Genomic DNA, 17871 nt, shown 5'->3' on the forward strand with positions numbered 1-17871 from the left:
AGTACTGGGGACATCGATCTATGTCGGTGTCATTTTTACAACTGAAGTAGTGAGCTTCAGAGGTTGCTGAAGATGTTGGCAAGCTATGCCTCTTTTTGGTCCGCGAGAGGTATTTTATTTCCCTCATACCCTCTGGACAAGTCCGGTGAGCCTCCCGATCCGCCACCTGGGACGTGCCCGATAGGGGAACAGACTGAAACCCCCACGGGATTATTATTATTATTATTATTATTATTATTATTATTATTATTATTATTATTATTATTATTATTATTATTATTATTATTATTATTATTATTATTATTATTATTAATTTGCTTACTAGTATTTCTGCTAGTTAGAGTGCAGGTTCTAAGGCTGTATGTGATGGCAGGCATAAAGAACCTGTTTTAAATTTTCATTTTTGGTTCTTTGCACGATTTTGGAATCCCATATTAGTGGTTTACACTTGATAGTGTAAATATGCTCTTCTGTGAAGTTTTCTGGTGACCTCTGCATGGCATTGATTGTGTCCATATTGCCCAAGTACAGCATCTAAAAAAGATCAAATTTGTCAAACTTTTCTCCATCTAATGTGATATTTGTTTACCTATTTTGCTGACTGACTGCCAGCTACAGTTTTTAGAAGCACCTTATTTTGAGATTGAATTCTTTAAATATGTCATTCTAGTCATTCAGTTTCTTCTGCTTCTGTATTAATCCCAGAGTCCCAGGTTGATTCCTGACCAGGTCAGGGATTTTGGCCACGTCTAGTTAATTTCTTGGATTTGGGTATTGGGTGTTTGTGTTTATCCCAATACACTCCTCTTCATTTCCATACAACACAAAACACTACCGACCACAGCAGAAACATGCAATAATGAATACATCCCTTTGCATAGGGAAGAGGTCAGGAAGAGCATGTGGTCATGAAACAGGACCAAATCAACATGTGTGACATAATTTGCATCTGCTATATCACCAGGGTGTGGGATAAATGGTAAAAGAAGGACTACATCATCTTCAAAGGCTAGTAATTTGAAGGGTTGTCGATGATCCTCCCTTGAACCGCCCTTCATTATCTCATTCACTATTAGAATAATTAATAATAAAGGGGATAATGGACTTCTTTGTTGTAACTTACTCAAAATATAGTCACAAATCAGTCTGAACACTATCACCTGTAAATAAATATATAATCAAGTACAGATACCACAACTAAAGAGGTTATATTAGACTTGAAAAGCACTAAGTGAACATAGCTATTGACTACAATGCTTCAGGTCTCTTAAATAGACAAACAGTAACAACAGCAATTACATTAACACATAGAAGACAGTAGGGAAAGTAAAGTAGCTCACGATAAATTTATAAGCACTATGAAAAAAAAAAAGTCAAATATAAGAACACTATTCTATTGACTGTTACTATGACTCTCTGAAAAAACACTATTCCATATGATTGGCTAGGTTACTTCTTTACTGAACGATTAGAAAATTAATAGATAAATCTTTAAGACCCACACACCATAAAATATCCACTCCTGAACAACTGACATCACTAGATAAGTCAAATACATACATACATACATACATACATATTACTCGGACACTTTTTAGTGATAGATTTGTGTACGGGTATGAGGAGTAAGGAGGGAGCTCTCCCGGTTCCGGTAATACTGCCAATGGAATGGAAATGAAATCTGAATTGAATCGATAATATGATCGATCGATATGAATTTTCTAAACCTTTATTATCTTAAGCCAACAACTGTGTCACACACACATTATATAACATTATATAACATTTCTTGATGCAAATCTTGTTCCTAGCATGAATTCTGTAGTTTGGCTTTGCTGTGTAAACAGCAACAGTACTAGTACGTAAAGTGTACACCAGGTGTCGCACAGCGATGCATAAGCGATTCATAGTTTGTGTTTCAAAGGTTGCCAATACGAATCTCGAAGATTGCCAAGGTTGACCAGTTCAGCACTAGGGTGTCCGTCTATCACTAACAAGTGTGCGAGTAATAAATACATACATACATACATACATACATACTGAGCCCAATTGGCTCATAGCATTGTCTTTCAAATATTATAAGTTACAGAAAAGTATAAGGGAATGAACTACAGTTTCATTATAGGCCGGATGTGTGGCGCCATTTCGCTTGTCCAAGCTTGGAGCTAAGTTCCACGTGTCAGGGTCATTTGATGACGCAATAGGAAGTACTGGAATATTCCGTGAGGTGTGCGATCAAGGTCTCCAGTTTTAAGTTGGCAGCATTTTCAAGCAGCGAATAGCAGCATAGCAAGTTTGAAATGATGGGGGAAAATTAAAGATGGATGCCGTACGAATGACCTCAAAAATTAATTAAATCCACCAAGGGACAATGTGAAATTAATGTTAAACTCTCCCGTGGACAAGAATTAAAGACGGCATATTTCTAAAAATTTATTGTAATAAATGAATGCAGGCATACGTGACGGGATATTACACCACTGTTGATGGGGTTCCCCGAGCTCCATACCCGGAAGCTCGTCTGAAGGAAGAAGACGCGTGCCGCTCAAGACTCTCACTCTGCTACGGAAATTTGAAAGGCTCGGACGGAAAGCGCATGGTGGTCAACGCGGACTCATAATCTTGAGCATTTCCTAGTCCATTAACTAATTGTCGATAGGATACGACGGGGTCCGATAGACTATATTTTTCAACTGAATAACGACCGAAAATCCGGTAAAATTTGGGAAGGCGATTTTACAATATTAACTGTGACAAAGTAGCGAGACCGGAACAAGATCGATGCAAGGACGCTTTGCAGTGCCGCGTGTTAAACTCGTGAAAAGAGCAGAGACAAAGTATTCATTATTAGTGTAAATAAGTGTTTTATGTGCTATAATAAGTTACTTATATATGTGTTTGTGTGTATTTTAGTGTATTAAGGCGTGAAGCCGTGTGAATTCATTAAAGTCGCAAGAATGAAGAACATGGTCATGGAGAAAGGCATTGGTTCATGTGTTAAGGCCGCCTATATGATGGCTTAAGTTCATCATGGGGCCGACCTGAAACCATGAGGCCGTGGAGCTGAGTATGGAGCGTTGCCGAATCGATAAGTACCCTGATTCATTATATCTGGCATGTGCATGATTAGCTGTTAACTTGTAAATAAATTAATGCATGACAATTCGTTTTATATTTTTTATTTTACTGTAGCAAGGATAGTTAGAGTTTTAGGGCGTAAATTTCATACTGATGCCTAGGGGGGAATGTATATGTAAATAAGAGGCGTGTGTTGAATATGGTCTTCATAAATGATGAAATAATATGTGTGTGTAAATAATGATCTTCTATAGTGATACGTGTGTGAAATATGGTTTTCCTTAGTGTACGATCTTCTGATAAATACCAGTGTGTGTGTGTGAATATTTAAAGTGATTTAGAAGGCAATCAGTGTAAGGTATAATCAAAGGGAATAAATAGATTAGCCTAGCATGTTGCATGACAGCAAGATCGTCGAGAGGAATTTCATTGACTGAAAGATTCGAACCTTGGTTATTCCGGCACATTACAGTGAAATTTGAGAGTGTATGTCATCAGTAAGTAATATGTATTGTTAACCAGTGAACGAAAAATGTGCTGTAGGGAATAGGTTTCATTGTATAATTTATCTGAGATGTAGTTAGTCCAGTGTCGAAGTAGGGCCTTTAAGACACAAAATGCCAGCAGCAGGGGTCGAACTAACGAGATTGTGTAGCGCAATATATGAATAAATACCGGCATAGTGATATACGTGTTTCTTAATAATGTTGGGTGAGGAATGTACAATTAAACACGTGAGATATGGAACAAATAAGATGCATTGAGAGTGTTACATATAATGGTTACCGTTCTCCCAGAAAGCAAGGATACGAAAGATGATTTGGAGGAAACATATGAGTTCATTAGAGCGGAGAGAGAGAATTATTAATTGGGTGCGGACGAGCTGAAATGCCGTGTTAATGAAATGAGCGAGGCGCTTGAGATAAAGTAGTCGCCCGTGCCGGCGTGCTGTGCATTAGAGGAAGTCAGACAGCTTTGGCAGGGTCTTACAAGTAAAAGAATTAAAGTCATTCATAAGATAGTTCTGCTTTGAGGAATTTAGGACAGCACATTAAAATTAAAAATAATAGATATACTTCGTGACAGTTCATTGTGGCGAGTCCAATGATAGGTCACTGTAATGATGCCATGCTGATAGTCGGAGTTCGATGCCCGGCCGAGGTCAATGAATGATGATTTTCCCTGTGATTATTTGGTTGACTGATGTTGTGTTTGTCTCAATGTTATATGTTCTACTGTGTGTTCAGCAATGCAAATTCTGGTTTGCAGTTTATTATTTCTTGTTAATGTGTGAATTCAGTTCACGTATGGTTGATTGTACTTGTGACAATGAGGTTCTGTCCCATTGTTTTTAGAATCAGTGTAGGTTAAGTTGTGTATTACAATAGTAGTTTAGGTTTCTTGCTACAGAGTAGGCATATGTTATACGTATTATGAAAACAGCTGATTATGTATGTGCGGGATATTTATAATTTTAAATGAATCAGTGGAGTAAATTAATTTATTTATGTCAGGGTTACTTTCGATTCGCGCGCGCGTCCCATATTATCAGCACTTATAGGAGTGGAGGATGTTATTGAGAAAGAATAAGTCAGATAATTTCGGACTTAAATAATATTAGGAATTATTTTTATAAATTATTGAGACAAATAATTTAATGATTTAACAAATTTTGGATTTAAGGATTATCGGATTGTACAAATGTAATTGAATAATTTAGTGATTTCAGAGGTAACGATTATAATGACATGATAACCTAATTTTGTGGATAATAATAAATTTAATGAATTTAATTAATTGAAATGAGAAGTTCACGAGTTACACGGCGAATGTTGGATTTAATGATTTCATATAGCTTCACAAATTTCAGAATGGAAGATTGTAATAAAGTAAATAATTTAATAATTTAATAATTATAATTACAAGGTTCATATCATAGTGATGGAATAATTTGAAAGTATGGAGAGTAAATACGGATTTATTGATTCAAAGAATAAATGGATGAAGTTTTGGTTTTATATTAATATTGTTCAAAGGTCACTCTGACGAGTTAATGAAGGTTATGATGGTAAATTATAATAACATTTTTTTCTTATTATTAATAATTTTGAAATATGGTGGTAACCAGATATGATTGAAATTGAATTGAATTAAAATTGGAGGTATTGGAGTAGAGTAACTGTGGTAAATAAAATGAGATGTAATAGGAATCAAATTAAGTAATGTGTTTGGAAGAAACCTGAATTTATGAGTCATGCTGTTGATACCCCATAGTCGGAGTTGACAAAATTTACAAACATTATTTTGGTAATTTACATTGTTGAATTTGTAACAAATGATGGCGTGAGGAGTGTCTCATAATAAATGATAATGAAATTTGAACAGAATTTAGATGAATCGAATGATGTAGAGTATGATGTACAAATATTTGGTCCGAAATTTGTTGATTTGTATAGGGATATTGCTTTGCCAAAGTTTAGAATTTTCTTTCAATAAATCTGTGTTCGTAAAAGGTTCTAATTCAGATCTCTTTATTTTAATTATTTTTCTTCTCTTTTATCCTTCCTGCCTAATAATTTTAAGGTTAGTTTATAACATTCGAAGATGTCTCTATGGGTAGTACCCAGTCAGCGACCCTGTGATGTCTCAAGCTGGTGCCACATTTCAAAGGCCGGAAGGGTGAAGGGTTGAATACATACATACATACATACATACATACATACATACATACATACATACCCATTAAACTGGGTGTCTGGCTCCATAGTTAATTGTTCAGCATGGTCCAAGGGGTCCTGGGTTCGATTCCTGGTTGGGGGAGATTTTATCTTTCATTTGTTAACTCTCTGGCTCAGTGGGCAGGGTGTTCATACTATTTTCAACATTAGAATTCATCTTAGGTAGAACCCTTCCTCACAGTCGTGCAGGTTGCCTATAGAGCGTCAACTTGAATGACCTGCACCAGGCCTCTGCAGAGGCTATATGCCATTATTATTATTATTATTATTATTATTATTATTATTATTATTATTATTATTATTATTATAGAGGATGTTTCCATGATGATGATGAAGATGATGATGATGACGATGACGATGACGATGACGATACAGGCTTTCAGAGATCTATAATCTATAATCTATAATAATATTATAAAAGGAAGTGTTTGTCTGTCTGTCTGTGCGCGATGCCCAGCAAAATCTACAGCACGTAGAGATCTGAAATTTTGAACATAGGTAGATGGAAAGGGGTCCGAATGCACCTCGAAGCCGGAATTTTCATTTTCGCTTTCGTTGGTAAGTTATGAACGAAAAACCATCGGAAAACGTGCATTGGGATATGGCAATCCAACGTGCTGTCACCAAGATTACATGCATAGAGTCGCTGTCGCTAGGCAACGTACATAGAGATAGGTAGAGAACACAATATTCAAGGAGCCATTTTACGTCCAGGACGTAGGAAGCTGTTTTTGGTCTTATATGGTGTGAGGGCATATGACGGTGTTGATGATGATTCGTCCGTCGGATCGGGACGTTAAGTCTTGAGCTATTCGAGAGGAGTGGCATATGTGCCGGCGCCGGGTTTCATCCTCTTCATTCTTGCTATCATATATCATGCCATTCATTTCTTTCAACAAGCAACTTTTATAAGAATTACCCGATGTTCTACACATTTACAAGTCAATCGACTACACGGCAGAGCTTCGAAAGACTTGGAGTCACCTGGAGTACCCTCGAACATCTTAGAGCGGACGATTGTGGCACCAATTATCCTTCTTAAGGATAAGAATCCTGCCCTCTGCAATGAACACGACTCTGAAACTGATGACTAATATCATTGAAGCCATACTCATGATTGGGCATGCCGCGAGCGAAGTAATATTCATTCCTCGGATTCGAATAATTTCTTCGGATATACAGTTTAAGTTTAGATCTCTGCAGTGTTCAAAATAAAATATCTCTGTGTAATAATAAAGCAAGCATAAACTTCTTCTTCTTCTTACTAAATATAAAAATGGATGTATGCATGTATATGTGTGTGTGTGTGTGTGTGTGTGTGTGTGTGTGTGTGTAAATGACACATCTCCTCCTAAACCACTGGAGCAATTTCATCCAAACTTGGTACACTTATGACTTTTTATCTGGAGACGAGCACTGTGGGGGTAAGCCATCCGTAGCTCCCTTAGGGGTGGGGTGTCAGGGGGGGCAAGGTATAAAAATAATCGAAAAAAGTGCCGAATCCACAGTTTTCGGGGTCGCTGAGATGAACAATGACACTCCCCATTTTTCAAATGTCAAAGTTCAGCTCCCTTTCGCATGGGGGCGGGGGGGGGGGTGAGTGATATATAAAATTAAACGAAAATAGTGTCGAATACATAGTTTTCGGGGGTCGCCGAAGTGAATTGTATACTCTGGATTTTTAGTATCAGGAGACAAACAACGTGGGGTATGAAAGCCCAGGAACCCTTAGGGGCAGGGGGGCGAGGGTGGTCAGATAAACAAATTAACGAAAATACTGTCGAATCCATACTTTTTGGGGTCGCTGAGATGAATATTGACACTTCGGAATTTTTTTTTTAAGTTCAAGTTCAACCCCCTTTGGAGTTGGGGCGAGGGGGAGTGATATATAAAATTAAACGAAAATAGTGTCGAATACATAGTTTTCCGGGGTCGCCGAAGTGAATTGTATACGCTGGATTTTTAGTATCAGGAGACAAACAACGTGGGGGTATGAAAGCCCAGGAACCCTTAGGGGCAGGGGGGCGAGGGGGTCAGATAAACAAATTAACGAAAATACTGTCGAATCCATACTTTTCGGCGTCGCTGAGATGAACAGTGACACTCCGGAATTTTTAAAAGTCCAAGTTCAGCTCCCTTTCGCATGGGGGCGAGGGGGAGTGATATATAAAATTAAACGAAAATAATGTCGAATACATAGTTTTCGGGGGTCGCCGAAGTGAATTGTATACTCTGGATTTTTAGTATCAGGAGACAAACAACGTGGGGGTAAGAAAGTCCAGGAACCCTTAGGGGCGGGGGGCGAGGGGCGTCAGATAAACAAATTAACGAAAATACTGTCGAATCCATACTTTTTGGGGTCGCTGAGATGAATATTGACACTCCGGATTTTTTTTAAAGTTCAAGTTCAACACCCTTTGGGGGGGGGGGCGAGGGGGAGTCATATATAAAATTAAAAGAAAATAGTGTCGAATACATAGTTTTCGGGGTCACCGAGGTGAATTGTACACTCCGGATTTTTAGTATTAGGAGACAAACCACGTGGTGGTAAGACAGCCCAGGAACCCTTAGGGGCAGGGGGGGGGGGCGAGGGGCTGAGATATAAAAATCATCGAAAATAGTGTCGAATCCATACTTTTCGGGGTCGCTGAGATGAACAGTGACACTCCGGAATTTTTTAAAGTCCAAGTTCAGCCCCCTTCGTGGTGGGGGGCGTTGGGAGAGTTATATATAGGAATAATGATGATATATAGAAATAATAGTGTCGAATACATAGTCGCTGAGATGAATAGTAACATTCCGATTTTTTAAAACTCAAAGTTTAGCCCCCTTTAGGGTAGGGGAAGGGGGAGTGAGATATAATAGTAATCGAATATACTGCCGAATCCATAGTTTTCCGGGTCGTTGAGATGAATAGTAACATTCCGGATGTTTAAAGTCTAACTTCAGCCCCCATTGGCATAGCGGGTGAGAAAGGGCGAAAAAATAAATTGTTAGAAATGACCGAGATAGTGGACGTGTGTATGTTCCAGTATGACTTTCAAGTATGACTTACTACCTGGAAAACGTACTGTGGGAGTAAGACGCCCCTAGAAGCACTAGGGAAGCGGGTAAAATATTATCCACACTAATAAATGGAAGTCTGTTTGGCGCGATCTATATATACTGTACTATATATATACATAAATTAAGGCATAAAAATGAAACCAGACGTAAATTAGTGAGACCATTCTAGGCATCTTAGAAATTTAAAACTTGGTACCAGACAACCTGATGACTTCAGGATCCCTAGAAAAATCTCAAATTCTCATAATTCTCTGAGCGGTACGTGCTGGGAGTTTCAAACCTGCATAAGAACACAGTCGGTGATATTTATCCAGAACCTACAGGTTTTATGGGCTTAAAAGCTTCCTTAAGGTCCTGATTTTTAACCCACTCCCCCATATCAAGATAGCAGCACAATCTCCCAGACAAGTTAGAAAATTGAAATTTGGCAAAATTATAGCTTTCAGCATGTAACCGACGGAAAATTTACGAGATGTTTAAAAATTTTATTTTTTACCCCCGAAAAAATATCGAAATATGGAGGCAATTTTAATGACGGTGCAGTTCTTCCTTTCGATGTATTTCGTGGCTAAACGGTAAGTCGTATCACGAAACAGATGGCACAATCTCCGTTCAATTTAGAGTGAACTACAACTTCGGTCCTAGGACCTTTTGTCGTATCTCTATCCCTTATACATTAAATTTTTCTCTATTTCTGGATTTACCTAAATTTTGCACTTTGTACACGTACAATTGATGGCTTGATTCACTTATAGGAAACATGGGATCATCAAATTCTACACGAATATTGGCCCACCCAGTAGCCATATGTGAGCCAAATTCTATGTTTGAAGCTGTCGCATAAGTATCTGAAAAGTAATGCACTGTGCGAAAATCTTACACAAATTTCACCCTATTCAACGTTTCTAAAACATAATGAATTGTGGTAGACAAGTGCACCTGTCATTATCATCACAACTCTACAACTCGCACTTTACATTGGAAACATCGTCTGCGGACCTCCTTATGCTTTTTCTCGGATAACGCCAATTTACATGCAATTTAAAAATTATTATTCACTTCATGTACAGTAATTTACTTCGATATCCGTATACAATCTGGAATACCGTAGCGAAGCACGGGTACAATTGCTAGTATTTTATATGCCAGTGCAGGTTTTTGTACGTTGTCAATGCATGTAGGATCAACATGATGTGGCCCCAGCCCACTTTTCACATGCTATTTGAGAACATTTTAATCATACATTCCCATAAAAATGGATAGGAAGAGGAGATCCTGTTGCATGGCCGCCTCATCTGCCTGATCTGATCCCACTTGATTTCTTACTGTGGAATAATGGAAAAAGTCTAGTCAGTAAGACACTTGTAGGGACTAAAAAGGAGGTCCTGGCAAGAATCCTCACTGCTAGTGACATTGTTACAACGACGCCAGAGATGTTTGACTGGATATGCCAGAACTTACTGTGGCATTGTCGAACTAAAGTTTTCCTGAACCAAAAAATTGGTACCAAAACATCAGCTGCCTTACAGGCTGGCCACCCCGACAAAAAATTGTTTTTGTATAAATCCTTAAAATTTCTGAAAAGGTAAAAGAATGAAGAACACTTAAATTTCCATTAAATGAAAAAAAAAAAAAAATCTTTAGTTGACATTTTGAAGAATAAATTATTATTTTTTCCTTTTTTGTCCCTATTCACCTCTTTGTCCCTATTCACCCCATTTTACAGTACTGGTCCTATACAGCATTTTTCAGAATCATATGTATCTGTACCGAAGTTTTCCTTAAACTATTACAATAAATTTCTTTCTGCCTAATAATCAAAGACAAATGAACACAAATGGGAAAGTAATTTTTTTAGTCAAACTAGAAGTGAATTATCAAGCTAGTAACTAAAATGAGTAGATGATACATACCCATTTCAAAATATTTCTCATTAAGTCCAGCATCCTTCCTTGCAGACAACAATGCATTCTTTATAGCAAAGAAGACTGAGCAGCTCAAGCAAAGGGCTGGCTCACCCGTTGCTACAAAACATACAAAACACTAATGTATACAGGTCTGCTAAAAATCAGTAAGAACAAGAAGATAGAAAGATGTACAGAAACAAATGAAGCATATACGTGTTCTAATTTTGAACTAAGAAATGAATTTTATGCCAAATGTGCCCAATTTGCATTATTTTTTAATTATAACTCTATGCATTTATAAGGGATACCATAAACTTTTTTGTGTTAATGGAGGAAAAGTTTTCCATCACTCTATAATGTAAGGTTACAGGTAATTTTCATTACTCCAATTCATTTATGGGTTTCCAACATTAACATTATGTTTCATTTTAGTGTTAGTTTGTAGTTGTTTGTGTTTAGATGGAAGGTTATTTTCATCTATGATTAAAACAAGTGACCTGAAAAATGAAATGAAGTAATAACGTTTACCTTGATAGAATGCCCGTTAACTGCTAACTGTTACCATGTTGTTATTGTTCAATAATTTATTTATTGCAAAACCATAACTGTTTCTGCAAGAAAAGTTGGTCAATTATTGTTCATTCATTAATTTATTTCAATTAATTCCAGTGAGCCTGCAGACTCATACGTAGGAATGGTACAGAACATTACATACTGGTGAGCACTTACATATCTGAATATAGTTTGTGTATATACCGTTATTAATAAATGGTTGAGCATATGAACACATATAATATATCGTCAACATAGGATTACAGAGAATTATTTCTGACTATATTTACAGAGTATTTATATTTACTTAACATAAGAGTTGCAGAGGTACAAGAATAGATCCTGACACTTTGTAAGTTTTTTTGGGAGAATGACCTAAATTACAACTGATATTTTGTTTTTAAACAGCACTGTACCTTTTCCACTAGTAATGCTTGACTCTTAGTTTGACTGTTGCCTATGTTGGTGTTGTTTTTACCTCCACAGGGATATTATTAAATATTTGGATTGCAGAGAACTTCAAGCTGTTTCTACCATATTTATAGGAACGAGCACTGTATAAGGCAAAGTCATTTGTGTGCCTAGTACTACCGTATATGAATGGTTGTCAGAATTCAGGGTATATGTAGTATTATGGTGTGTTGAATTATGTTTTATTTTGTATATGAGTATTGCTACACTGAGTTCTGTATTCATGCTTAGAGGTGGTATCTTAGCTCTTAGATATAGATATTTGATTGGCGTTAAGTAGGGAAGATTAAGTATATTTCTAACAGCTCTATTCTTTACTACCATTAGTTCATTCAAATCAGAATTCTTACAGCACATCCACATACATACTGTTTTCTTCTTCTTGTTTTATGACTGCATAGGATAACTTTAGTCAGTCCATCATTCAGGTCTCTTTGAAGGGATTGTTAAGGATTTACGGTGGTGTTGGTGGTGATTATTGTTTTAAGAGGAAGTACAACTAGGCAACCATCCTCTATCAGGATTTACGGTCCTCCCAGTACTTCTTCAGATGCTCCAATCTTTGTGCCCTTTCCTCGGTTGAAAATGTGCATGTTGTGGGTTTGTTTCGCATAAGGGTAAAGTGGAGGTTTGTATTTTTGAGTTTTGTCTTATTTGTCTTATTTGTGGTGTCTTCTGTTGTAAGGCCTATTTCCTCCGGATACTCTCATACTTCACTGATCCATTTACATCCTGTTGTGGTATTTTTTGAGAGGAGATTGTGTTGTACTAATTGTTGCAGAAGTCTTGAAACCTGCATCCTCATGATATGTCTAATGAATCGCAGTCTTCTCTTACACATAGTATCTATAATAGATTCTAGTTCTTCGTACTTTGTGTTTTAGCTAATCTATTTGTTCTTGTTTGGACTGAGATTTTTTCATTTAGATTATGTTTTATTACTTCTCTAATATATTTAACTTGAGTTACTATTTTGATTTTATTACCAATTATCGTAACTTCTTTTAGTTGTAGTGGTTTTGTTGGGGCATTACTTCTGTTTTTTTCAAATGATATTTTGAGGCCAATTTTATTTGCAATGTTTTGAAGTTCTGATATCTGGGTTTTTTTGCTTCTTTTATGTCAACTGCAAGTAATGCTAAATTATCGGAAAAACCCAGGCAATTTGTTTTGAATTTTAGGACAATATTTTTGGAGGACATTCCATAAACAATTCCCTCATTACCATTTCCAGAGCACAATTAAATAATACTGGTGAGAGCCCATCTCTCTGCTGTACCGGGCTTGATAGCTACAGTCGCTTAAACGCGGCCAGTATCCAGTATTCGGGAGATAGTAGGTCGAACCCCACTATCGGCAACCCTGAAGATGGTTTTCCGTGGTTTCCCATTCTCATACCAGGCAAATGCTGGGGCTGTACCTCAATTAAGGCCATGGCCGCTTCCTTCCCACTTCTAGCCCTTTCCTGTCCCATAGTTGCCATAGGACCTATCTGTGTCGGTGTGACGTAAAGCAACTAACAAAAAGTCTCCCTGCTGTAGTCGAGTTTTAATTTCAAATGACTCTGATATTTCACCCCTAAATTTCACTTTTGATTTGGTGTTAGTAAGAGTCAGTTTTATCATGTTTATTAATTTGGGGTGTAGTCCAAGGTGTCTTAAAAGTTTCAACAGGGATTCTCTATGGATGCAATCGTAAGCTTTTCTGAAATCCACAAAAGTTATCACCATATCTTTGTTTCTTCTCCTGTTATAATCTATTATCAACTTCAGACTCATGATCTGATCAGGGCAGCTCCTCCAGGGTCTGAAACCTCCTTGATATTCTAGTTCTTTCTCAAGTTGTAAACTTATCCTCTTAAGGATGATTATTGAAAGGATTTTGTATGTTATATCTAGGAGCGAGATTCCCCTGTAGTTATTAGGGTTGGTTTTGTCTCCTTTTTCTGTGCAGTGGGTGAATGAAGAAAATGAATTGGTGTATGGCTTTTAGTGCCGGGAGTTTCCAGGGACAAGTTTGGCTCGCCAGATGCAGGTCTTTTGATTTGACGCCTGTAGGCGACCTGCGTGTCGTGATAAGGATGAAATGATGATGAAGACAACACATACATCCAGCCCCCGTGTCAACGAAATTTACCAATTAAGGTAAAAATTCCTGACCACGCCGGGAATCGAACTAGGGACTCCTGTGACCAAAGGCCAGCACACTAACTATTTAGCCATTGAGCTGGACAGTGGGTGAATGAGGGCTGTTGTCCAGTGTTTTGGTAGTTCTTCTTTAATACAGATAGAAACATGTTGTTACTGGAGGGCAACTTTTGCTGATCTTCCTGCATATTTCCAGATTTCTGCAAAGGTCTGCTCTTCTCCTGATGCTTTGTAGTTTTTTAAATTTATTCAGTGCTTGGTAGACTTTCTTTATTGTGGGGGGATTGATGTTCTCTGGTGGTGTTTTTATTGGGGTGTTGGTGTCCAAATGAAGTACTGTAGGTTCCTCACAATTAGGAGCTTGTTGAAATATTTAGCCAGAATTTCTGCATTATCTTTATTGTTATGAGCCAGCTTACCATGTTCATCCTTTAATAGTAGTGTCAGGGGTTCATGTTTTCAGAACTGTTTTCTGAATATTTTGTAGTGGTTCCTTGATTGAGTTTTATTGAATTCTTCTTCAATCAATTGCAGTGCATCCTTATATTGCTGTCTTTTCATGCTTCTTAAGACTTGGGTAGTTTTTTTTTCTCTGTTTACTAGATTTTGATAGGATATTTCTGATTTTTTGGGACTGATGTAATAGCCATGCCTGATGTCTTTTCTCCACTGTTTCATCACATTTGCTGTTTCACCATTGGTATTATTTACATGGTTAATTGGAGCCAGATCTTCTGCAATTTGTTTAAGGTTGTGTACTAAGTCTTCAAGTTTATCTATGATTTTTATTTTTTCAGTTGTTTTTTTGGTAATTTTCATTGTTGATAAGCTGGGTAGGATCTATTTTTCTTTTAGTTTTAGGGGCTGCTTTTGTTATTTCCTCTGGGGAGTGAGTTTAATTTTAACTACGTAGGAATCTGAACCTGTGTCTATTTCTCGGAGGACTTTGATGTTATAGATCTCTTTGTGGTGGTATTTGTCCATGCAGATGTGATTCAGTTGCCATTCTCCTTTAGTGTAGTCAGGGTGTTTCCATGTTTTGAGTTTTTGAGATTTTCTCTTAAAACATGTAGATTTTGAGATTAAGTTATGTTTTCTACACAGGTCAACTAGTCTCTCTCCAGTTTTATTTATTCTCTTGTGTACTCGCCATTTTCTGATGATGTCACGGTATTTTCTTTCTCTGCCTAGTTGAGCATTGAAGTTGTCTATTAATAATTTTACATGGTGTTTGGGGATGTTATCTATGGTCTGGTCCAATAGGTCCCAAAATTCTTCTGTTTTGTCATGGTCTTTTGAGGAGTTGCTTTTATCATTAGTGGGAGCATGAGCATTTGTTATAGTATAGATTTTATTAGATGACTTTAAGGTGAGCGTTGAGAGTCGTGGAGACTGTGATTTGAATTATTGAACTGAGTTTATTATTTTAAGGCTGATCAAAAATCCTGTTCCAAATTGTGGGACATTCTTCATCACTCTCTTCCCAAACATACCTTTATAAAATATGTAACCTTGAGATTCCAAAGCATTCGGGTCAGTGTTTCTCATTTCCTTTAATCCCATGATAAGAATTTTGTGTTGGTCCATTATGTCGGTGATCACTTTTAGTTTACCAGTTTGCGTGAGTGAGTTTATATTGTGTGTAGAGAAGTAGGTTATCTACTTTGCTTTGATTCTTGATTTTGTCTCGTTCGTGTATGTGGTACTGGGGTATTTCTGTGCCTCCAACTTCACAGTATATTTTAAGTGGCAGCCCACCATATCTGAAAGCTGCTTTTTCTGAACTCGTGGTTCAGCCGGTGGAGTATTCCTTAAAAGACCTTCCATGGTTGACTGACAATGTGTCCCGAGTTACAACTGTGGATGTGATCCAATGAGGTTATAATTAGGCTGCTCCTCTGGAGTACAGATGCCTTGCGCAGCTGCCCCTAACCTGGAGAACAGATGCTGCAGAATGGATTCCAGTGGCATTTCCTCCACTGTGGAGACCATCACCCCACCTAAAGGGGCTCATTCGCTCAAAGCCGTTGGCTCCCTTAGGGAGTCAGGTTATTTCCCGCTGTCCAACACTCAGCGTTGGCAGTTTTACACCTGGGTGCCAGATCGGCATTCCCTCCTCCTTTCTCATTTCGGACTTGGGACCGGACAATGGCGGAGTTATAACTGTTTTCTATCGGAAAGATAATTACCATACCATTTCAAAGAAACACCACAAACTCCTGCTCTCTCTAATTTAGCTAACAGTCTTTCATGGTCCACTGTATCGAAGGCCTTCTTGAGATCTATAAACAACCCACTAACAAAATTTTTACAATCTATTGATTCTTGTAGCAGATTTATGTGCTCTACAGTTGCTATTTCAAGTGTTAGAGTTCTCACCAAAGCCATACTGTGCATTGTAAATATATAAACTTTATATATATAAACTTTATTGCACACAAGTTGTGCAGTATTAGGATACATTAATCAATACAGAGGTCTATGATTGATTTCACACGAATTTTACACGACAGTACGTGATATCGGTCACAATGTTTACCACAGAGTTCACATATGCACATTGAGTCCGGGTCATGGTATGTCTTTGACCTACAGATTTTGTGATGGTAGCCATGGACTGCCATGGAATTTACAAAATGTCTCAGCTCCTGACTTGTGCCGGTCCATGCTCTGTGCATTGTAAAAGAAATTATTTTTGTTTAAAAAAGTGAGAATTTTTTTAAACAACAGTTTCTAATATTTTGGAGATCATAGAGAGAATACAGATAGGCCTATAGTTATTAGGATTTCTCCCATCCCCACCCTTGAAGACAGGAACTACTTTGGCTACTTTTACCTCACTATGTAATGTACCAGATGCCAAAGATTCGTTAATGATCTCCGTTAGCATCCCTCTTAAAGAGTCCTGGAATTCTTCTAGAAAGTTGGCAGTTATACCATCCTGGCCACAGCTACTCTTGTTTTTTATATTTTATATAATAGATCTCACTTATATAACATCTGTTGGATATAAGTAAAATGAGTTCAAGTAATTAGGAACCCCAAGAGTTTCAGTGCTCTGGGGAGGGATTGCTGAAGCCAGGGTTTTAAAAATATTTGAAAAATATAAATTTAATGATTCGTATCATTCCTGACTATCTGTAATTATCTTGTTATCTATTTCTAAAGATGTACAATTATCGCCTTTTTTTGTTTTTCTGTTATGTATGATTTCATTCATTATTTTCCATGTTTCCTTTGGGTTCTTGTTATGAATTCTGAAATTTTCAGAGTAATATTTGTTTTTTAAGCTAATTTTTAAATTTGTTACATTGTTTCTACATTTGCGATATTCCTGATTGAGATTGATGTTATTCCTTAGGGTGGGATTTTTAAGTTTTGAACATAAAATGTCACGTTGCTTAATAAGGCTGAGAAGTTCAGAAGATATCCATGGCGAGCTACCATTTCTATGTGTTCGATGACTGTGCTTTCTGTCTTTGTGTAAAGGGGTAGTTGGTTGATGAAGAAATTCAGCCCCACAGGAGTTCTTTTACGTGCCAGTAAATCTACCGACACTAGGCTGATTTATTTCAGCACCTTCATATACCACCAAACTGAGCCAGGATCGAACCTGCCAAGTTGGGGTCAGAAGGCCAGTGCCCCAATTGTCTGAGCCACTCAGCCTGGCCAATACATTTCAGTATAGGTATGCAAACAACCATAAACATAACCATAGGCTTAGCTCTATTCTTATAGTTATTTGATATTGTCTATTAGAAGTTTACTTTTAGAGCGTAGGACTCCAGCTGGATTTGGGTTGTTGCCTTGAAGTTCCACATTGAATTCAACAGGTATATCCTTAACACCTGGAACTTTATAGTTCTGAAATAAAGCATACACATTCAATATTTATTTATTAAAAATTGTTTA

At 37.4% G+C, this 17871-nt stretch overlaps 1 protein-coding gene across 1 annotated transcript in view; it reads right to left on the reverse strand.

Moving 5' to 3' along the window:
- Nucleotides 1-17871, reverse strand: part of LOC136877740 (uncharacterized) — a 198367-nt gene that overhangs the window by 10176 nt on the left and 170320 nt on the right. The window contains exons 24-25 of the mRNA XM_068228622.1: nucleotides 17727-17823; nucleotides 10796-10906 (exon numbers count right to left, since the gene is read on the reverse strand). Coding sequence (XP_068084723.1) covers nucleotides 10796-10906; nucleotides 17727-17823 — 208 coding nt within the window. The remainder of the gene's footprint in view (nucleotides 1-10795; nucleotides 10907-17726; nucleotides 17824-17871) is intronic.

This window comes from Anabrus simplex, chromosome 7 (genome assembly GCF_040414725.1).
Source record: "Anabrus simplex isolate iqAnaSimp1 chromosome 7, ASM4041472v1, whole genome shotgun sequence".
Taxonomy (NCBI): domain Eukaryota; kingdom Metazoa; phylum Arthropoda; class Insecta; order Orthoptera; family Tettigoniidae; genus Anabrus; species Anabrus simplex.